Source organism: Urocitellus parryii, chromosome 15 (genome assembly GCF_045843805.1).
Source record: "Urocitellus parryii isolate mUroPar1 chromosome 15, mUroPar1.hap1, whole genome shotgun sequence".
Taxonomy (NCBI): Eukaryota; Metazoa; Chordata; class Mammalia; order Rodentia; family Sciuridae; genus Urocitellus; species Urocitellus parryii.
Window position 1 is genome coordinate 33,586,558 of NC_135545.1, and position 22,968 is coordinate 33,609,525.

The 22,968-nt window shown below is 55.2% G+C and overlaps 1 protein-coding gene across 2 annotated transcripts; it reads left to right on the forward strand.

Annotated features, from left to right (window-relative positions):
- Positions 1-6,462: 6,462 nt before the first annotated feature.
- Cx3cl1 (C-X3-C motif chemokine ligand 1) lies at positions 6,463-17,113 on the forward strand. 2 transcript variants are annotated; one of them, XM_077793121.1, is made up of 4 exons: positions 6,463-6,597; positions 10,519-10,554; positions 12,420-12,540; positions 14,372-17,113. In XM_077793121.1, the coding sequence occupies exons 1-4, from the start codon at positions 6,528-6,530 to the stop codon at positions 15,366-15,368; spliced, it is 1,224 nt and encodes a 407-aa protein (XP_077649247.1). In that variant the 5' UTR covers positions 6,463-6,527; the 3' UTR covers positions 15,369-17,113. The 2 variants fall into 2 exon arrangements, with proteins under 2 accessions (XP_077649247.1, XP_026251468.2); XM_026395683.2 differs by lacking the exon at positions 10,519-10,554.
- The last annotated feature ends 5,855 nt before the right edge of the window (positions 17,114-22,968 follow it).

A 22,968-nucleotide genomic window follows, 5' to 3' on the forward strand; every position in this document is an offset into this window, starting at 1 on the left:
CGGTTTGCCAGACGCGTTGCTTCGTCTCTCAGGGCCTCTGTCCTTCCGGGAGCCCGGGGTCATCCGCCTGCCACAGGCCCTGCTCACCTGCCTGCTGCCTGTGAGCAGAGCCCTCACCTGCCCTGGGGTCCCCTTCCTTGCTGCCCACCCCCTCTGCTGCCCAGACTTTCTGGAAAATAAATCCTCTTAAATAGTGTTTGCTGTGGCTTTTGGTGTTTGCTGTTCCGGCAAGATGGTGCACGGAGTCCCCCTCTCTCCCACTGGGAAGCCTTGACACTGAGATATGAGAGGACTTGCCAAGGTCCCCAGGGAGGGGATACAGGGCTGGGAGGCAGCACTCAGGGGCCAACAAGGAGGCCCAGACATTTCCCCAGAGCCCCCACCCCCAGCCCACACTGGGACCCGCTGTTAGGAGGATTCGAAGAGGCCATTTATTTAGTCCCCAAGTCGAGAGACTGAATCAGCACAGTCATTCAACCACCCAGCCTTGGCCTTCCTGACCACAAGGGATGCTGGGAAATGGCCAGCTGTGTGTCCAGGAGGAGGAGGAAGCGGGTCCGGGGCTCACTGGGTGCTGGACTCCTTGGGGTTCCCCGGCTGTCCATGGACCTGGCCCTCCCCTGGAGCTAGGGATACAGCTCATTCACTCTCCTGAGACAACAAAGAAGCCTTCTGCCCTTGGATGCCTTCATTATTTCCCGAGCATAAGCAGCGGTTCTGTGGACATCTGGCCACAAGTGTCCTTTGTCCCCATATCTGCCTCTCACAGTGCAATTTCCAGGGCAGCAGCTCCAGACACCCAGAGCACTTGCCAGAAAGAAGCATCTGGAAGGGCACATATTGTGGATTCTGACAGATATAGGAACTCTCTCTGGCTGGGCAGCTGGAGCAAGGTGCTGTGCCCCTCTGAGCCTTAGTCTGTCTGGTAAACAAGGGACAGAAAAGTCTATGTCAGTTCCTGTGACTGTCAGAATCCAATGAGACAGGAAGGCAAGAAGAGCCCAGTTACAAAGTGGGGGACTTGAATGGACCTTTCTCCAAAGAAGATACTCAGCAACTCAGTGAAACCCTGTCTCTAAATAAAATACAAAATAGGGCTGGGGATGGGGCTCCATGGTCGACTGCCCCTGAGTTCAATCCCCAAGACCAAAACAAACAAATACATGAAAGATACTCAATGCCACCAATCACTGGGGAAATACAAATCAAACCACAATGACATACCATGGCACACCCATCAGGATGGCTACTATCAAACCAACCAACAAAAAAGCTACTGTGGAGGCTGAGGCAGGAGGGTTCCAAAGTTTGAGACCAGCCTTTCAAAATCACGAAGGGCTGGGGGGATGTAGCTCAGTGGTCAAGGACTTGCCTATCACGCCTGAGGTCCTAGGCGAACCCCAGCACTACAAAAACAAATGAAAGACCCAGACAGGTGTTGAGAAATTGGCACTCTTTCATGCTGGTGGTGGGAAATAGAAAATGTTGCAGCTGCAGTTCTTTTTAAAAAAAATTAAATTCTGCAATCTTTGTAATGTTTTGAACAACCAATAAAATTAAATAAATAAATAAAAATTAAATAGAATTATATGATTCAGCAATTGCACTTCTGGGTAGGTCTACAAAAAAAAAAAAAAAAAGAAAAAGAAAAAGAGAGCAGAGCGTCAAAGAGATATGTGAACATTCCGTTCATTTGCAGCACCCTTGGTAATAGTCCAAAAGTGTAAACAGCCAAGTGTCCATCAGCACATGAGCCAATAAACACAGGATGTATCCATCCAATGGAATACCTCTGACCTCCAAAGGAGGGAAGTCTGATACATGTGACACCTGGATGAACCTGGAGGACATTATATTAAGTGAAATAAGCCAGTCACAAAATGACACTCGTTGTTTCTTTTGAAGGGGGTTTTTAGAGTAGTCAAGATCCCAGAGGCAGAAGGTAAAACGGTGGCAACCTGGGACAGCGGTGAGTCGGGGGAGGTGAGCATGGGAGTCGATGTTTAGAGTCTCGGTTTGTAAAGGTGACTTGTGGAGGTAGTAGTGCAACAGTGTGAAGCCACTCGCTGCCACCAAAGGGCACACTTACAATGGTTAGGATGGTTTGGATGCGCTCTCCCAGCCCCTGGAGATGGTGGGGGGGCCCCAGCCTTCTTTCTCCTTGGGCCCTGCAGGCGCACCCCGGGCTCCCCACCCTCCTCTCCACAGTCTGCTTCGGGGCTGGGGACCCCCTCCTGTGTCACAGTCACAGCACCAGCTCTCTGGGGCACCCAGATGGGGTCCCAACCACCTGCAGCCTGGCGATGTGTGTGCACGGGGACACCTCGGCCCCCAACACCCCCCGGCTGCTCCAGAGGAAGCCCCCTGCGACAGCCTGGGGACGTCCACCTGCCCAGTTGTTACCCTGGTTACCCGCAGCTGGAAGCCTTCCCAGCCCCCCTTCTCTCAGCTCCAAGACCCTCCGCAGTCTGGGGCAGCCGCGGGCCCCCCACAACTTCTGGGAGCCAGTGGTGTCCGATTACTCCCTGGCCCCCAATGGGTCCACCTCGGTTAGGATTTTCTCTGTCAAGATCCTGCCTCTGTGCGCACCGCACTCCAGGCCCCAGCTCGCTTGCAACTCGCAGAGGAATCCTCCTCCCCGACCCGGCCCCAGCCACCCCTCAACCTCGGGGAGCCCCAGAACAGCGGCGCCACCTGCTCGCGGGCGCCCCCTGGGGGCACCACGCGGAGTGCGCCGCATTACTCCCGGTAGATTGTTGGCAGGACCAACAATCTCCGGTGCCTGATCAGCCTGCAGATCTAACTTCTAGTTTACAGGAAATGCATAGGATAAAGGAACACATTAGATGACTCACGGGAAATAACCAGATGAATTAAGAATAAGAACATTTTTTTAAAAAGTGGTCTTGACTCTTCAAAAGGTCAACACCTATAATCCCAGTGGCTCTGGAGGCTGAGGTAGGAGGATCGCAAGTTCAAACTATCCTAAAGGATCCTTAGGGAGGCCCTAAGGAATTTAGTGAGACCCTGTCTCAAAATATAAAAAGGGCTGGGATGCGGCTCAGTCGTTGAGCGCCCCTGGATTCAATCCCCAGTACCAAAAGAATAACAATAACAATAAAAAGATCATAAAAATGTGCAGGTGATCTAAAAAGAAATAATCATATGTAACACATGAATCTCAACTGGATCCTCATTCAAAAAATAAAAGCAAGAAGGGAAGGACGGAAGGGAGGAAGGAAAGATGAAGGAGGGAAGGAGAAGAAGGGAAGGAGAAGAAGGTATAAAATATACTTTCCAGCCCTCATGGTGGCACCTATCTGTAATCCTAGCAACTTGAGGAGGCCGGGACAGGAGGATTAAAAATTCAAGGCCAGCCTCAGCAACTTAGCAAAACCTGGTCTTAAAATTTAAAAACAAATAGAGTAAATAAAACTGGGAATATAGCTCATTGGTAAAGTACCCTTGGATTCAATCACCAATCCAAAAAGAAAAGGAAAAAAAAACCTCTAAAACCATTCTAGTAGTAACTGGAGAAATTGGAATTTGAACTGGGTGACATTGTTAATGTGAGACGGAATAATAGCATCATGCCGTGCTTTTGTTCTAGGAGATGCGAGCTGACATATTTAGGGGCTCAGTGTGGAGCAGTCATCCCGTCCACTCTGCAATAATTTAGCCAAAAAAATAAAATAAATAAATAAATAAAGATGAAGCAGATATGGAAGAACCTCAACATTGAGTCTCAGTGGTGGAAATACAAAAGTGCTTTGTCCCATTCCTTCCTGTGCATTGTTTGAAATTTTCCAAACCAGATGTTGATTGGATAAAGCTTAACCTCTGCTCAGTTTTGGATTGAAACGTCCTCTCTCTCTCTCTCTCTCTCTCCCTCCCTCCCTCCCTCCTTTCTTCTTCCCCTGCCCCAGCCCCACAGCCTTAGTGCTCCCAAGGCCTTCTTCCTCCCACTGGGCTGAGCCCTTGGGGACAAGGACTTCAGTGTTTTTATCTCTGGGTCCCCATCCCATGACAGTTCCCCACACTAACAGCAAACACTAACAGCTCCTGCAGTTTTGTGTCTCTGCACCTTAGGGATCTAAACCCACTTGGCCCTCACAGTGGGGCCGGAGGCAGGTGGGGCAACCTTGAGGTTTGGAGCCCACACCCTGGAGCCAGCCAGCTGGGGCAAACCCAGACTCCTCCACTTCCTACTGATGATCTTTGGGAAGTGTCTTACCTTCAGCACATGCCTCAGTTTCCCTTCCACAAAACGGACTCTGAGAGCGATGTTTTTGCTTATACTTTGGGTTTGTTGGGATGATCACATAAAAACAGTGATTCTGGTGCTGGGCCTCAGACCTAGGCCCCATGCATGCTAGGCAAGCGCTGTACCACTGAGCAACACCCCAGTCTCGGGGAAAGCTCTTAAAATAGTGCCTGGTAGCCCAGTGTGGTGGCACACACCTGTCATCGCAGTGGCTGGGGAGGCTGAGACAGGATTTCAAGTTCAAAGCCAGCCTCAGCAACCGTGAGGTGCTAAGCAACTCAATGAGACCCTGTCTCTAAATAAAATACAAAATAGGGCTGGGGATGGGGCTCAGTGGTCGAGTGCCCCTGAGTTCAATCCCCAGTACCCGCCCCCCCCCAAAAAAAGTGGCTGGCTTAGAGTCCATGTGATTTGTCTGAATAGGGCAGGGTGCTGCAGACATCACACAGAAATAGCGCCCAGGCCCCAGCAGCTAATCGCAAAGCCCTCACTCTATAACCACTCCTGTCTCCCCAGTGCTGGGGATCAAACCAAGGGCCCTGCAGGACCTGCAAGTGCTGTATCACTGGGCTACCCACCCCCCCAGCCTGGACCTACTCTGGGGCCAGAGGAACAAGGGCCTCTATTCCTATCCTTTATGAGGTCGGATGCCTCCCCTTCTCTTTCCTCCCTCACTTCCTTCCACCTTCCTCACCGCCTTCTCCTTCTGCTTTCTCCTCCTTCCCCCATTCCTCCCCCTCCTCACCCTTCCTGCTCTCACATGGCAGAGCATCTCCGTTTTTATCACCCTCTCTGGGACCAGTTTCTCCAGCTATAAAATGAGGAGTTGGAAGGTGCGAAGGTGAAGTTCCTGGATCTCTTATCTGCAAGGCCTGGGGCAGGTTCTCTGGGCCCCAGTGGACATTTGACCTCTACCAAGGGGGCTCCCCCAATTAAGGAGTGTCCAGCCTCTCGGCCTCACACCCCAGAGTGTCCATCTGCGCCTGGGTGGAGGTGACACTGAAGACAGAGCGAGTCTCCCTGGCCATGGAGCAAGCCGTGGTCACTCTGCCCAGCCCAACCTGTACCAGCCTGGGACACTGGCTCCTAGACAAACTGGCTTTCCCTCTGGCTGTCTGCCCAGAGAGAACCAGCTCCACACAATCCCCTGAGGCCTGAGGCTGGGCCAGGCTCCTACTGCCCTGCCTCCAGGGAAGGCTGCGCTGAGGTGGGCCTCAATCCCCTGCCTGCTGGTCCTGCCAGTTTCATGGAGAGGACACCTACAAGTCCAGAGCCAGGAAGTCCAGCCCCCAGGGGACTAACCAGGCTTACTCCAAGACCAAGACTAGAAGTCCCAAAGAAGGCAGGACCTCTCCAGGACCTCTACAGAGTTAAGGAGTCACCGGGCAGGGTTGGCAGGGCATTTCCACAGACTGGCAGGGGACAGAGCAGGAGATGGGCACAAAGCAAGAAAGGAGGCTGAGGAGCAGGAGGCAGGGAGGCCAGAGTCCTCTTCTCTGGCCCAGGCTGCCCCTCTTCTCCCTGGCAGCCGGGGGTGCGGGGGTGGGTTCTCCACCCTGATGTTTTGTAGACCTGGATGTAGCTGCCGCTTCTCTGGACCTCAGCCTCCTCATTTGTCTATTTGAAGTGGGACTGGGTCATTCATTCAGCAAACACTGCATGGAGCACCTACTGTTTGCCTGACCCTGTGCTGAGCTCAGAAGACGAGTGATGAGCCAGGTTCCCAGAGCTCACAATTTGGGGCTTGGGTTTTGAGGGTGGGGGCCCATCACAGTGTGGGAGGGATACCTCCCAGGCCAAAAGGGAGCCCGGGACACCCAGGTGGGCTGCGGGGCTCTCTATTCGCCGGTCCTGCGATCCTTTCACTGATTGTCCAGTTAGGAAGGAGGACAAGGACCTGTGCTACCTCCCAGGGGAGGTGGCCTGTGCTGCAGGGGAGGAGACACGCCCTTTAGCCTGGCAGGCCGGGTCCAGTCGCTGCGTGCCAGGACAGGAGGACAGGAGGACAGGAGGACAGGAGGACAGCAGCAGCCAGGACCCTGCGGCCGCCCCTGGCCGCCTGTTCCCTGGCAACCTCGGAGGAATCCAGCCCCGGCTCCTTCCTCTCCCCTCCCACCGCCGCCTGCGGGGGCTGGGGGCGGAGGCAGCCGAGCCCCATTATAAAAAGCGACCGAGCTCCAGCGGCGAAGGGACAGCACTGAGCTCCTCCAACGCGCGGACGCAGCCGCCTGCCAGCGGGCCCAGATCCTCGCCAGCCTCCGCCATGGCTCCGACGCCTCTCGCCTGGCTGCTGAGCCTGGCCACACTCTGCCATCTGACCATCCTAGTGGCCGGTGAGTGGGGCCTGGCCTCGCCAGCGGGCGGGGGAGCCAGCCCCTGTTTGGCGCCAGGACTTGACCCCAGGACCCCTGGCCGCTGCCTGGGGAGGCCCAGGGGATGCGCGGGAGGGGGCTGGGCACCTCCCTGGCCGGCATGCAGGGCTGCTCCTCCTGGGGGACAGATTTCCACCCTCCAGCGACTGTCCCTGCCTGGCCCTGTGAGCAACGTCGCTGCCTACAGGGGTGCGGGGGGCACAAGGGTTCCAGGTGTGGCTATGCCAGGAGGGTGGGGGCCGGGAGAAGCCCGAGGGGGCCCCTGTGGTGCAGGTGGGGGGCCCTGGCTGACAGTGGACTGGGTTTTCCCACTTAGGTTTAAAGTGTCACCTGCAGTCTGGTCCCAGACCAGGGTATAGGTAGGGCTGGCTCCTGCCCCAATGTCAAGGGCCCCAGGAGTAAGGGAACCAGGGCCAGTGAAGGTCAAGGTCACTGCTGCTCAAGGGTGGGCTGGTTGCTCCAGTGGTCTGTAGCAGGGTTGACCCCCTCCAGATGGCCTCCTCCTCCAAGCACAGCTTGGATTACGCTGTCACCTCCAGTCCCTTGCTTTCTGGAGCCCAGGACCTGGTAGGACCAAGTGTAGCCCTCCTACCTGATGTGGGTAAGACAGAGGCCCAGAGAGGTTTGAAAACTGGCCTGAGGATGCAGCAAGGGGGACTGCAGAGGCCAAGACCTATGGGACTTGATGCAGGAGCTCTGCGCGCACCACCTCCATGGGCCACCTGTCCTCAGGTTGGCCCCCCAGCGGTCTGGCAGGTTAATGCTCAGAGAAGGTGAGACTCTGCCTTAGGAAGAATGAGAGAGAACGCGAGAGTGAGAACCTGTGTCCCGGGTCCAGGATATCTCCATGGAGCAAACCCCACAGTGGGACAGGGGACAGGCGGGTGCGTGGGCAGGTAGGTGGGGGTGGTGGCAGCCTACAGCTGTGGCTTCCTGCTATCTGAGCCGGGCCTGGAAGCCTGAGGTGTTTGAGGACATTGAGCATTGGAAGGTGAGGAGTCAGAAAGAAGTTCCTCGGCTATCACTTTGCTGTGTGTCCCTGAGTAGGGTCTGGTCTTCTCTGGTCTTATCCACTGCACCTTTAAAAATAGCTATTGCCTCCTTGGTAACGAGGCTGCAGTATCTATGAGGATATTTTGGAGAGGGAGGAGGATTACTTTTACTCAACTGATGTAGGTAATTCTATGCTAGGATAGAAAGAGAACCCCAGGGGCTCCTGAGGCTTAAAGACCAGCCGATTCCTGCCCTGATCTTGGTCACTGACATTGCTGGGCATCCTTTCAGCCTTTCTGAGCCTCTCCTATAAAACTGGGCATTCAACCCAGCCCACCCTGGAGGTCCCCCAGCAGGGGACTCAGGATTCATGGTTGCTGCCTGTCTGGTGCAGGGCAGCTGCGTCAGTTCCCAAATGTGGGTTTGCAGGGCTGTGAGGCGGGGAGCTTCTGCGCTTTATATAACAAACCTGCAGATGCAAGTCGGAGCAGAGGATTTTTCTCACCAAGCACTGACGCATTCACTCCCACTCAAGTCCCGACAAGAAAGAGGAGAAAAAAAATCTGTTTTAAGCAGCTATAGTCCTGCCCCCCTGCTTAGCGGTTGGGGGTAGAGGGGGTGGGCAGAGGAGGGTAAATTCAGAGTGTCAGATCCAGGACCCTGTCAAACTTAAATAAAAATTCCTCTAGTTCTCTGCTGGTTCAGGTTTTTCTGTGCCAGGTACGAAGCACTTCTTTTGGCATTTCTGCCCTTTATTGCACCAATGTGGATTGGATGCGGGTTAGGTGAGCACAGTTCTAGATGCTGGGACCACATCAGTGAATGAAAGGGTCAAAAGTCCCAGCCCCAGTGTGCTGGAATGTCAGTGGACCGGACAGACAATATGCAAAATAAAAGGTTAAAAAAAAATAAAAACACTGTGATTTAAAAAAAAAATAGAGGAAAGAAGAAGGTGTTGAAATGTTAAATAGAGTCACCCTGTGAACAGGGAACCGTCCCTGAGCAGCGCATTTGGAGTTTTGAGGAAGAGCCATAGGGGAGTGGGCCAGGGCAGTGGTCCTTCATCATGGTTTTGCACCCGAGACAGAGGGACATTTGGCAATTTCTGGAGACTTTTTTTTTCTTTTTGCTACTGGAGATTGAACCCAGGGGAGCTCTATTGCTGAGTCACATCCCTCGACCTTTTTATGTTTTTATTTTCTGTTTTGAGACAGGGTCTCACTAAGTTGCTGAGGGTGGCCTCAAACTTGACCCTCCTGCTCTGCCTCCTAAGTCTCTGGGTGTGCACGGCTGTGCCCAACTTGGAGACACTTTTGGTTGTTCCAAAGGCCCCAGTGTTTGTGGTTCAGGGTGCTACTGAGGTTTAGTGGGCAGAGACCAGGGGTGCTGAGACATCCTAAGCTCACGGGATAGTCCTCCTCAACAAAGAATCATCTGCTCCCAAATATCAGTAGGGTCGCTGTTGAGAGACCCTGCTCTAATGGCAGAATGCTTCAGACCTTAAAAAAATTGCTCGTGCTCACACCCTGCCTGTGAAGCTGTGGTTATCCCGTCCATTTTACAGAGAAGGAAACTGAGGCTCTGAGAGACCCACGGAGGCCACACAGCTGAGCCAGGGCCCATGCCCTGTCTTCAGCACCTTGCCCAGGGACCCACACCGTGCCGCCTCAGAGGCCTCTTTGCAGGCCTGGAGGGCCAGCCTAAAGGATTATTCTTCCAGGGAGCCTCCCTGATCTCCTGCAGTTGGAAGTGGTCTCTCCTTCCTGTCAACCCCAGTATGTCTGTGGTATGTTCTGGAACATGGTGTTTCTACCAGGCGCCCATGGCAACCTAGAATACTGGGATGTCTGGGGGCTGAGTGGAAAATCAGCTCCCCACTGAGCAGCTGTGGTCTAACCTCTGGTTCTCAGCTTCTGCATCTGGAAAACGGGGATAGAATATTCCTTTGCAGGGACGTTAGGAATTAATGAGTGCAAATGTGTATGTGCTGCATATAGGGTCTGACACACAGTAGGTGCTCAACAACAACAACACACACACACACAAACCCAACTGTTTTTGTTTTCTTGTGTGTGTTCACCTGTCCATCAGCCTAGCAGCCTTCTGAGGATGAGACTGGCCTTGTTTACCCTCCCTCCCCGTGCCTCCTAGCACCCAGCACAGGGTCTGGGGAGGGGAAGGAACCAAACTTTGTGGTTAACTGGGTACCTATGGTGATTTGGTGTCAGTCCCATTTATTGGAACTGAGGTGCTGTCTTCAGTCCCAGCACCTGTGGGGAAAGAGCCTACCAGGGTTCAGGAGAACAGGACCCCCCAAAATTTGTATATCCTCAAAAAATTGGAGCAAGTGTTGGCTGCCTCCGGATGGGGGAGGGAGGATGGAGGGATGGAGGAAGGAAGGGTGAATGGCTGGGGAGGAGGATGGACCGTAGAAAGCAGGTGGGAGGGTGAGATGAAGGGAAGCTGAGCATGGACAGGTGGTAGGTGGGTGAGTGGGGGGCGGGCAGTTGGATGAATGGGGAATGAGTGGCAGGTAGATAGGTGGGTGGGGCTGAGCAGGAGATTGACAGGAGAGGGAAGATAGAGGGTGGGTGGATAGATAGAGGGCTGGGTAGATAGATGGGTGGGTGGGTGGGTGAGGGAGGGATGAGTGGGTGGCAGAGTGGAAGGGGGGAGGGATGAGTGGATAGTAGGTGGGAACATAAAAGAGGGATAGGTAGATGGAGACATCAGTTCATCCTGTGAATATTAATATTGAGTTCCCACCTTGGGCTTGATGCTTCGAAAAACTGTGACACCAAGACAGACAAGCTCCCTGCTGTCCTGATACTCAGTGGACAGTTAGTAGGGGGCTGGCTGGGTGACTGGTGGCATTATCTCTATTTGTAGAAACTTCAGCCCCCGGAAGTGAAAGGCCTCCCCCAGGTTAGTAACCCAGCCATCCTGGTGGGACCGAATGTCCTGCCGGCCCGTGGCGGAGGGCGGGGGCTTTGGGGCAGAGTGTCTGTGTGGCTTTTCCTAGATGGAGGCCTCGGTGGCTTCCCCATCCTGGATGAGGGGGCTCCCCTCCCACCTGCAGCCCTGCTTGTCTTGTGTGGCTCAGGGACATGGTTTTTCTGGGGCTTCCCCAGGACGACACCTGCCACACCAGTTCAGGGGCTTCTGCCTGCTCCCCTCAAGAGACCCTAAGAGGCTGCTGCTGAGTCATTCTGAGGTCCCACTGGGGAAAAAGGAGGGTGACAGTCTCACGGTCACTTTCACATCCTGTCTCCTTGCAGAGTAGAGCAGCCCCTCCTGTCTGTCCCAGGACGGGGCTGTTCCTGGAAGTGCTGCCCTTTGGTGACCCAGCCCAGAGCTGCAGGCTCTGCCCACCCTCCGGCAGGTGGCCTGGGCCAAGGCTCAGGGGAGTGACGGGGCGAGGAGGCAGCAGATTCTAGGAAGAGAGAGAGTGTGTGTGTGTGTGTGTGTGTGTGTGTGTGTGTGTGTGCGCGCACGCGCACATCCACTGTGTGTAAGTGCGTGAGCAGGCCGTGTTTTGGTGGAACCGAGGGACCAGCCCTGAAGAGCTAGCTCATATCAGGCCTGTTTCTCCACTCCACTGCTCTGGAAGGTTCTAGATGTTTGCAAAACTCTCCAGGGTCTTTGCTGCTGCTGGACATAACCTTGACCCAGATCTGAGACTCAAGCTCTTCCCCATTTTGACACCCATTTTCCCTGAGCTTCTACCAAACAGACAAAATTCTGCTGGAGATTTTAGAAGAGTGGGAAAGGCAGAATGCAGTGCAGACAATTTCAATGTTTCTATCAGATGACCCCACTCTGGTTCCTCTTGCCACGCACCATCTGTACCCCTGCCCGCCCCATCTGCACCCCTGCCCGCCCCATCTGCACCTCTGCCATGCCTGCCCTTCTAGTTCCTTCTCTCCCCCTTCCTCTTCTTGCTCTTGGGACTCCGGATGCCTCTTTTCTTCTCTAGAACTCATTCTACAAAACAAAAGGGCACCTATTCAGCAGACCCCACCTTCTTAGAAGGCACCTGTTACCTGCATGTTTAAAAAGTATGTTATCTGACGGGCACCGTGGCACAGGCCTGTAATCCCAGCAGCTCACGAGGCTAAGTTCAAAGCCAGCCTCAGCAAGGGCGAGGCACCAGGCGACCCAGTAAGACGAGACCTTGTCTCTAAATAAAATACCAAATAGGGCTGGGGATGTGGCTCAGTGGTCCAGTGCCCCTGATTTCAACCCCCCCCACTCTCAAAAAAATTACAAAGTTCTTTTTATCTGGCACATAGCAAGTTTTTATTTTGGGTTTTTTTTTTTTTTTGAGGGAGGGGGTGTTTTGAGGGATTAAACTCAGGGGCACTCAACCCCTGAGCCACATCCCCAGCCCTGGTTTGTATATTATTCAGAGACAGGGTCTCACTGAGTTGCTTAGCAGCTCTCTTTTGCTGAGGCTGGCTTTGAACTTGTGATCCTCCTGCCTCAGCCTTCCAGCTGCTGGGATTACAGGCAGGCACCACCGCGCCTGGCTAGATAAAAAGAGCTTTGTAAACAAGAATTTACTTCCCCTAGCCCTTACCACAGCCTTAGCAGGTGGGTGCTACAGTTGTCCCTCTGTGTCATAAAACTCAGGCCTAGTGACATCAGGAGGCGGGGGCTGAGTCCAGTGCCTCAGAAGCCAGCTCTGGGACGGGTTTCTGGCTTAGGTGGTGTGGCAGAGGCTGGCTGGCCTGGGGATGGGCAGCCAGAGGCCATGAGTAGTCCTGCTGACCCAGGCCTTGTTGACACAGGACAGCACCACGGTGTGACGAAGTGCAACATCACGTGCAACACGATGACCCGACAGATCCCCGTGAATTTACTCATCGGCTATTGGAGGAACCCGGAGTCCTGCGGCAGGCGCGCTGTCGTGTAGGTACTCCCCTCACCGCCCTCCCGCGTGGGTCCCGGGCCTCCGGGTGGTCGCCATCCGCACCTGCGCACCTCACCCTGGGCTCCCACCAAAGGCCTCGGCAAATGCTCCCCTTGCTCCTGGGCTGCAGGCCACCTCACGGACCTTAATATCTGGGCCACCTGACCAAGGTGGGGAGTGGCTTCCTGAATGGCCCAGGGTGGCCAAGGGGCAGGGCTGTGGCTTGTGGCCTGCGGCAGCCACCCAGGGCTCATGGCTCCTGGGCTGCAGCGTGTAGTCCACAGCCCCCAACCCGCTGGGTCTTGAGGGAAGGAACGCGCGGCATCCCTACAGTGCACACTAGGCCCCGACGGACTGGGCACAAGTCCTGCCCTCGCCTGTGACTGGCCTGGTGGCCTGGTCACACTGTTTAACCCCAACCCTTGGCTTCCTCCTCGGTAAGATGAAGATGAAAGAGACAATGTAATTCACGGCTTGGTGGGATGCCTGGACCCCAAAGGATCATTATGGCCATTTGGTGGATGAGGGAACAGGGCCCTGCGGGACTTGGGAAGGGGTCAAGTGAGCCGTTCTCTCCCTGGCCATCCTGGTCACTTACTGCCCCCCCGCCACCGTGCCCCTGTAGGTAACTGCCTAGCTGCTCAGCTCTGAGACCCCTCCACAGGGCTCTCTTTGGGGTCCTCAAGCAGCCTCAACCAGACCGCAGGCCAGGGACAGGAAATGGCCAGTGGCCATCTGTTGTCCAGGCTCTGCTCAAGGAAGTTCAGAGCTTCCTGCCCTCGGCCATGCAGCTCCTGCAAGGCTCAAGGTGTGGCACATGCTCCTGCCTGACCTCTCTGCTCGCTGGTCAAAGATCACTTCTGCCAGATGCCCCCAAATGATTATTTCTGTTTTCTAGGTAAAGGGGAATTGCAGGGAGGGGATCATAGTGAGGATCACCCCGGTTTCCTGGACTTCTCTGGCTTCTCAGAACACCAGGGCCGGGCTCATCTGAGCCTCGGTTTCCTCATCTGGAAAATGGGGATGCTCCTGGCATCCGGGTTGCCAGCCGGGTAGGAAGGACACAGACCACGGCACGGAGCAAGAGCCCCAGGCTGCTCCAGGCTTTAGACTCGGGGGTGGTCCAGCTGCACAGAGCTTCAGAGGAAACTGCAGAGCGGGAAGACACTCGGGACCCCCACGGGCTCCCAGAAGGCCTTCCGCCTGAGCCCACAGGAGGAGGGGCGGGGTCTGGTGGGTAGTGGCGGCCATGAAATGGGGGGAGAGGAACAACAGGGCTCTGAGGCATGGGGTCTTTTCCAGAGAGAGAGTCCCCTCCCCGGAGCTTCCTTATCACACACCTGAGTTCAAAAAATAGCGGTGACATTCCCTCCCAACCAGGGAGAGCCCCTGCCTCCAGGGTGACGGCAGGATCATTAGTGGGGTGACATTTTCAGCTTTTCCTGACTTCCTACTCCGGGTGCTCCTTTTACATCACTTTGTTTTTTCCTTTTTTTTTTTTAAGTTTTACCTTTTATTTTTTTTTTTAAACAATATAAGAAGTAGGGCCACCAACCTGTCCCCTTTTGCCTAGGACTTCCCTGCTTTAGAAAGAGAATGTCTTCCAACAGGGTTTTTCTGGGGCCTGGGCCAGCCCCGCTCCTGCTGCTGGGCATTTCTGTCTCCAGGCCCCGGTGAGGTTTGGAGGGCCAGGGGCGTGACCCGGGGCCCTCGGGCTGGGGAGCCAGGATGGAGTCTGCTGGCCTGCTGGGCCCGGGCAGCGCCCACTCCCACCTCCCCGGCTCTCTTGGTCTCTGGGCATCACCGGGTCCCTGTCTTCCTCCCTTGCAGCTTGGAGACCAAAAGGCACAAGTATTTCTGTGCCGACCCAAAGGAGAAATGGGTCCAAGAAGCAATGAAGCATCTAAACCGCCCGGCTCAGACTCAAAATGGCGGCACGTTTGAGAAGCAAATTGGCTCAGGGCCCACGACCACCCCAGCCACCACCGAGGGACAGTCCCATCCTGCATTCTCTGAGCCTGAAGCCACAGGGGAAGGCAATAGTTTGGAGGTGACGACTTCTTCTCAGGAGGCCCAGAGGTCCATGGGGACTTCCCCAGAGCTGCCAGTGGGGACGACGGACTCCTCAGGGTACAGGTCCACCCCGACGTCGAAGGCTCCAGAGGAAAGGCCTCCCACTGGGCCAGGGACAGCTGTGGCCTCCACCTCTGTGGCCCAGCAGAGCCAAACTGGGCCTGGCCTCCGGGTCATAAAGGCCCACTCTGAGACCCATTCCACCCAGGTCCTCTCCACGGAGCCCCCCTCCACCCAGACCCCCGACATGTCACACCCAGCCCTCGAGGAGACCACCCTGTCTAAAGGCCAGCCCACATCGGGCAAGGGACAGACCCCTAGTCCAGAGACCTCTCCAGGGCCTGAGGAGATGAGTCCTGTCTCAACGCCCAGGGGTGCGTCCCAGGACTCGGGGCCTGGAGAGATGACCCACGCTCCTGTGGTCCCCGACTCTTCCGAAGGGACCCCTAGTCAGGAGCCAGTGGCTTCAGGCAGCTGGGCCCCCAAAACCAAGGAGCCCATCCATACCACCAGTAATCTCCAGAGTTATAAGGCTGTCCCTACCACTACTGCCCTTGACCCCCCGGAAGCCACCCGAAGGCAGGCAGTGGGGCTGCTGGCCTTCCTTGGCCTCCTCTTCTGCCTAGGGGTGGCCATGTTCGCCTACCAAAGCCTCCAGGGCTGCCCCCGCAAGATGGCGGGAGAGATGGTGGAAGGCCTTCGCTATGTCCCCCGGAGCTGTGGCAGTAACTCCTACGTCCTGGTGCCAGTGTGAGCTGGCCACCTGCCCGTGTCCCGTGGTTTGATTCAGACAGCTGCCTGGGGACCCCCATCCTCATTCCCACCCTCACCCCAGGGCCTGGCCTGAGCTGGGATGATGGAGCCTGGGAGGCGGGATCTCCTGGTGCAAGCTGCTCGGCGCCGCCCCCAGGTGTGGCCCCGGGAGGCCACCCTTGACCACTGTCAACCTCCGAGGGACAGAAGGAGCGGCCTCCGACTCACCCAAACCCGAGCACCCTCCTCTGCTGCTGGCTGGTTAGAGGTTCCCTTGGACACTGTCCCAGCCCCCAGTGAACAGTTATTTATTGAACGCCCAGCCCCCTCTGACCCTCCCTGTGGGGACTGCCCTCCTCCCATCTCAAGATGAGTGACAGGCCAGGCCCTCAGTCCCCTCCCCAGACCTCTGTGTCTCTTGGCCCTGCTGCACTTGCCAGTCACCCCGGCCAGCTGCGGTGCTATCTCTCCCTGTCCCTTGTACAGAGCCCACCCCGCAGCAGGGGCCATGTCTTTCTTGCATGAGGCTCGTGTGGTGTCCCCAGACCCGCTCTGGGAGCAGCCCCTGGCACCGTGGGGAGGGAGCTGAGGTCATTTGGTGGCATGGATGTTTTTCCTCCGGGGTCTCCTCTGTGCAGTGAAGGAACTTTGAGTTGGTGGCTGGGGTCCACTCCACCCACCCGCCCACCCAGCAAAAGGAAGCGGGGATGGGGGTCCGTGCCATGGCTGTACTGCTGACCCCCAGACTTCTGCGAGACCCTCTCCCCGGCCCCTCCATGCTGCCTGAGCCTTGTCCGCAGGGCACTTAGAGGGTCTCTGCCACTCCTGACTCCCGGGGGACCTGCACAGGGCCGTTTGATAGTTCAGGTCCTGGGCTGTGGGTCCCCAAGTGGGCGCTGGCCTGGGGGACCTGTGGGAGCAGAGGAAGCCCCTCCTCGTCCAGGCTGTGCGCTGACAGCAGGACCCGTGTATGTTGGGGGGGATGTCAGCCCCCACCCGCCCAAGAGGGGCCAAGCAGTCTGTGGAAGGTGCCAGGGAAAGTCCGGAGCGTTCTCTGGGTGTGACCTGAGGGCGTGTGCAGGGTGGCTCCCTCCCGCCTCCCTCTCTCCTGCAGAGCCCAGCTCCCTGGGCGCTGTCCCTCACCTGGCTCCGCTGCAGGCAGGGCCAGGAATTCCCGTGAGGACCTCAGGGGTCCTGTGTTTAGCTCTGGAAGGGACTGTGCCCTGGGGGAGAGGGGCGAGGGAGGGTGACTGTGACCACAAAGTCCTGGGTTCCCTTTTGGGCTGCTGGAGATCCTGCAGGCCTGGAGGTGAGCTGTCCGGCTGGACCTGCAGACCTGGGCCTCTAGGGCCCCTGTGGCAGCTCACCCCTCCCTCTGGCTGTCCCCAGGACTGACCTTTGCTCTCTACTGAGGAGCCTCTGCAGGGCTGGGCTGCACCTGGTGGCTGCTCAGAGGACGTCAACCCAGCTGGGCCGCCTGCCCTTCCCTGGCTGTCAGGAGCCTGGCCCAGTGGGCCTCGCCCTCAGGTGGGCCTTGCCCTCAGGTGGGGACTCCTGAGGGCTCAGAGGGCAGGGTGGGGCGCACTCTGCGCTGGCTTCTTGTTGGGACATCCCTCCCGTGTAAGAAGGCTGCTGGACGAGGTCCCCTGGGCAGGACATGCACAGAGACACTTGGGAAGGATCTTGAAGGAGTTGATTGATACTTTTGCTTTTCGACCCTCATTACCAATGTCTGTGCCATTTTGTATTTTATTAATAAAACTCAAAAGTCTTGTGAATCAAATAAGGGTGATTCTCTGGGGCAGGCCCCAGGGGGGTGGAACAGGAATGGGCCTCGCCCTGTATGGGCCCTGGGAAGTTGTTTCCAGCCTGCCTGGAGCAGGGGACGGGAACTTTTACAACTAGCAGGAGGGAGAAGGGGTGCTGGGGATGCAGCTTAGGAGGGCTGGGCTCTGGCCGGGTCCTTTCTGCCAGCTGTATGATGCTGGGCCAGCGTCTTTACCTCTCTGAGCTTGTTTAAAAGTGGAGGTGAGGGCTGGGGTTGTGACTCGGTGGTGGAGCGCTTGCCTAGCATGCATGAGGCAATGGGTTCGATCCCCAGCACCACATTAAAAAAAAAAAAAAAAAAAAAAAAAGGATGTGAGATGTCTTCTGTCTGGTAAGACTCAGAATCCTCTATGAAGCCCTACCCCAGGCCCCCTGAGCCACCACCCCAGGGACCCTGTTATCACCGTCAGTGACCCGGTGACTCATGAAGCAAACTGGGCCACGTTTTCCCCTTTACTACCTTGGTTCGTTCCTGATTAAAACAAAGATGAATGAGGGTTAGAACACCTCAAAGGACCTAGGAGTCCACCGATGTGGCCCAAGTGTGAGCCTCCTGGTGGCCCCGCAGCTGCCCCAGGTCAAGTCCAGCCTGTTGACAGACAGTAGTTCATGGATTCTAAGAAGCACGTTTTTCCCACGGTGACAGGTTGGGAACTGGAATTTGCTTTGCCGTCAACGGCTCATCACAGCTTCATTAGTTAATCAGATATCAGGACCTCCTACCATTAATGACATGTTTGATTCAGTGCCTCATGGTATTTTTAAAAACCAGAGGCCACATTTAAAATTCTTAAATGCTCACGGGGATGGGACTCCTTTCCTATATCTTCTCAGTGTCAGAGAAGATCTGGCCCCACAGGCCCACAGTCCCCCAGAGGGGCAGTGGGCAGGGGCCGCAGGTGGGGCAGGCCAGGGTGAGACCAGCCCCTCTCCTCGGGTGCTTCAGTTACCACTGACCGTCTCTTTTCTCTTGTGGTTCTTATAAGATGGTTTTCTCTGAACCCAAGTCTCCATCAAAAGTAGGTGGGTCAGCCGGGTGTGGTAGCTCACGCCTGTCATCCAGCGACTGGGGAGGCTGAGGCAGGAGGATCATGAGTTCAAAGCCAGCCTCAGGAAAAGTGAGGTGATAAGCCACTCAGTGAGACCCTGTCTCTAAACAAAATACAAAATAGGGCTGGGGGTGTGGCTCAGAGGTCGAGTGCCCCTGAGTTCAATCCCCGATACCCCTCCCCTCAAAAAAGTAGGTAAGTCAAGGAAAGCCAGACCACAAGAGGCACCCCATTTCTTGGCCCTGACGTCCTCTGACCTCCACATCTTACTACCTACCGAGCCCCGTGGAGGCTGGGTTTGCAGTTTCTGCAGGATTCTGTATTTGCTGCCCCTCCGCCAGAGGCAGAGGCCAGTTTCCGCATGGCAGGGCTGGGACTCTCCCCTCTAGGTGACGTGGGACCCTCTAACAGGCACAGGAAGAGGCTGAGAGGGACAGACCTGGATTTGGGCTCAGAGCAGTTCCCCAGGGACCTGGCAATATTTGTGCCGTTTTCTTTTCTCTTTCAGTTCCAAAGTTCCAGGAAGCGATTCCCAGCTCTGTCCCGCTTCGGGATGGGGCTGTTGTTGTGTAATGTCATGTGCAATAACAATCGCTGTCACTGACTGACTGGGCCAGGTGCCAGGCAGTGTGCTAAGTTATCTATGTGCCCAAGGATGTGGGACTCCCTCAAGGTCACACAGCTTTTAAGCAGCTGAGCTGGGTATGACCCAAAGTCTTTTTCCAGAATTTGAATCTTAAGCGCTGTTTCTAAAAGTGCCACCGGCCGATCCTTAAAAGTAGAACCCTGTGGAATTCAGGCTCAGGAGCCCGAGTGGGGGGACCTGGGAACTGTCCCCCGGAGCTGCAGCCCCTGTTCTGCCCAGAATCACCCCCCACAACCTGGGCTCTCAGGTCCCTTGGTAGCTGCCCTTGGCCTCCTGCCCTTTCTGTTAGTTCCTCTTTGCTCTGCTCTGTCCTCTGTACATTCCCCAAAAGGGTGAGGCCAGGCAGAAAACCAGAAATGAACGGCTGGGAATTCCCAACTTCAGGCTGAACAACAAGGTCCTGGGGGATGGGGGGAGTGTGAGTGTGTGTGTGTGTGTGTGTGTGCGCGTGCTCTGTGCTCACATGCCCAGCTGCTCCTGCCTGCGGGAGGCAGAGCTCCGGGACCACCAGAACCGCCTTGATTTCAGCTCAGTCATGTGCTTTCCTGATTCATCATGATTCAACTGCAGAAACTTAAGACAAGATCGAGTGCCAGGCTGGATTTCCTGAGCTGCCAGCAAAGTTCAATGGCTGGAACCCAAGAGCTTCCTCCTTCTTCTTGCCAAACTGGGGGTGGTACTGCCTCTGGACCCAGGAGAATTCTGGAACATCACGTGTTTTAGAAGAGATGCCCTCTCTCTCCCCTCTTCAGGGGGTCCTGTCATCCTCAGAAGACAGAGTAGAATTATTTCCAGTGAACATCTTATTTTCTAACAATATAGGAGCAGAATATAACATGGGGCTCTTTGACCGTGTGACTTTGGGCAAGTAACTTAACCTCTCTGGGCCCTGGTTTTCTCCTTTGTAAAAGGGAAATAATATTTCGTGTGTAAAGATATCATGAGACAATTGTCTAATGCCTAAGAAAAATTCCGTGCCTATTGGGGCTCTCAGAATATACAATCTATGATTATGCAATAGATGTTTCAAAAGGACTTGAGACATTCTATTTCCTTTTTTTCTTTTCTTCTTTTGAGATGGGGTATCACTGTGTTGCCTGGACTATTCTTGAACTCCTAGGCCATCCTCCTACCTCAGCCTCCTGAGTGGCTGGGATTACCAGCATACACCACCTACCAGGCTTGAAACATCTTATTTCTATCTGAGTTTGTTGCTGAGTGCCCAAGCAAGGGTGTAGAATCACAGGATATCAAAAAAGAAGCTAAATCCTCCTGGTTTTCAATAAAGTCAATGAAGGAATGTTATGAAATCCTTAAGCAGATAAGAGTAACTTGTGATGTGCCCGAACTAATACCTACTGGTCAAGTTGATACAACTTTTCTCCTCTCAATTGCATTTGAACTTGGCAAGGTCAAAACTCATGAATCACAGCTTAAATAAAACCAGACTAACAAGAGGACTTGGAACAAAAAAGGAAGTTAATAAGTTTTCTAGTCCTTGGAGTCTGGGATGGGCAGTCTCTGGTGTATTTCTGGCTCACTGCCCCTGGGCAAATGACCCAGCCACTCTTCCTGACCCCCTTGAAGTTGGTGGGGCCAAGTGACAAGTTCTGGTTAGGAACCTGGGAATGGAACCAGTGTGTGACTTCTAATTGCTGGGAGCAGACTCATGAGAGCCACTAGCACCTTGGGCACAGCTCTTGGCCGGTCTCCAGAAAATGACTGGGTCCCAGGTTAGAGGTGACTCGGAGCTCCAGCCAGAGCTGATCTATGTGGACATGTAGGGTGAGGAAGAAATAGGCTTCTGCAGTTTTAAGCCAGGGAGTGTTGGAGGTTACTTGTTACTGCAGCAGAACTCAGCCTGTCCTGACAGACACCACTATCAGGAAGAAAAAGTACGCCATCCTTCGGCTAAGCTGGCTCCACTTGTCAGTCACTTCATGCTGCTAGTAAAAGGCCTGGGGATGACGTCTTCACTGAGGCAGATGCCCTCTCCACCCTTCAGCTTGCTCCCCTTAGTTCACCCTCTTTGCACCTGAGGTTGATGTCCATCCACTGAGGCTACTGGCTGGCTCTGGGTTCACCTGAAACTCTCAGTGAAGTCAACTGAAAAGAAGGGTTTGGGGTTTTTCCGAAATACATTGGTGCTCAGGGCTCTAGTGGCCTGGGTCTGCTTCATGAGATGAAGACGTAACCAGGGAGCTGGGCGTGGTGGTGCACACCTGTAATCCCAGCGACCGGGGAGACTGAGAAGGGAGGATTTCAAGTTCGAGGCCAGCCTCAGGGATTTAGTGAGATCTGATCTCAAAATAAATTTAAAAGGGCTGGGGATGTAACTTAATGGTAGAGAGTGCCCCTGGGCTCAGCCCCTGGTACTGCAATAAGTAAATAAACAGGGAAAAGAAAACTAAAACCGGAGGTGTGGGGCAGCACCTCTTTGCCAGGAAACCTGGTCAGCCATTCTTTTGAGTGTCTCAGGAGCCCAGAAAACAAACCAGAGCACTGTGGGCCCGTGGGCACAGGTCTTGGGCCATCAGGCACTGTTCTGGGAGCCACCAAGGGCCTTCTGTGTCTGGGCCTCCAGAGGATTTGCACTGGCCAGCTGACCCCCATCCCCTGCCCACCCCCATCACCTGCCCCTCCCTCTGCCCCCTCCCCCCTCTGCCCCCCTCCCCCTTCTCTCCCACCCCTCCCCCAGTCCTGTGGCCACACATTCTGCTGTATCATCTTCTCTCCGCCTGGATAATTCACCCACAGTCACTGTCCCCCTGGCCACCTCCTACCCTCTTCTGGTCTCAGCTTGGATGTCACCTTCCCTGACTTCTCGGGTTCCCAGCTATGGGGACTTGCTGCCCCTGTGCAGAGACAGTCCGCACATGGCCCGCCATGCCCGATGGCTCCGCGGTGTTTCTGGAAGGTTCTTGGGGACAGGCAGCCTCACCTGTGTTTCGGTCTGCCCAGCGGCCACCACAGGTCCTGGAAGGAGTGAAGGGCGAGGGGCCAGAGCCACCTCCCTCCTGTGGGTCAGGGGAGAGGCAGGTCCCCGCATACTCGGGGATTTGACAGACTGCCTCCAAGGGAGGTGCCAGACGGAAGGTGGTCTCCAGTGAAGAGGGGTCCAAGGCCCTCCTGCCCCCTCTGACCCTTCAGCCACCATCACATCCTGGTCAGGACAGGCCCCCTGAGACTGGAACAAGGCCCTGCTGTTCCCAATCTCCCCACAGGAGGGCGCAGCTGAGGGGAGTCTCGCCGAGCTCGACTAGGCCGCCTCTGCCCGGGGCTCCTGCCCACCCCTGTCCCTGGTCCACCCACGGTGCGCCTGCGCCTCGGGACCTGTTTCCAGGTGCTCACACGTTGTCATGATTACCATCGGACAGAGGTGTCATCCAGATGGCCCAGGGTCCTCTTCCTGGGCGTGGTGGCCAGGGAGGGTGGGGGCAGGAGCTAGCCACCTATTGCCAGAGGCATCAATGAGAATGAGACTTTGGCCTTCTGGTGAGGGTCACTGTCCCCATCACATCCCTGTGAGCCTTTGCTTCTGTTACTGTTATTCTGTTTTTTCTTTTCTTTTTTGGTACCATAGATTTTACCCAGGGGTGCTTTACCATGAGCCATATCCCCAGCCCCTGCCCCCTTTTCTAAGTTTTTGAATCTGGGTTTCACTAAATTGCTTAGTGAGCCTTCTCACTAAGTTGCTGAGGCTGGCCTCAAATGCGATCCTCCTGCTTCAGCCTCCCCGGTTCCTGTGATTACAGGCATGTGCCACCACACCCAGCTGTTCTTTTGTTTTGTATGGTGCTGGGGATTGAACCCAGAACCTTGCACGTGGTAAGCAAGCACTCTACCAGCAAGCTACACCTCAGCCCTGCTGTGAGCCTTTGAGTGAATTTTATAGTACAACTCCTGCCATATCCTAAGAAAAGCTCATATTCATAAGGGTTCCATTGGCAAGATGGGAGTACAAGGGCACAGAGAGGTTAAAGAACTTACTCAAAGTCACACAGCTAGTAAATGTATAAGCAGCAGGTGCTTTGATGGCAGAGATCTCAGTATTTTTTAGTTATTTGTGGTTTAGTTAG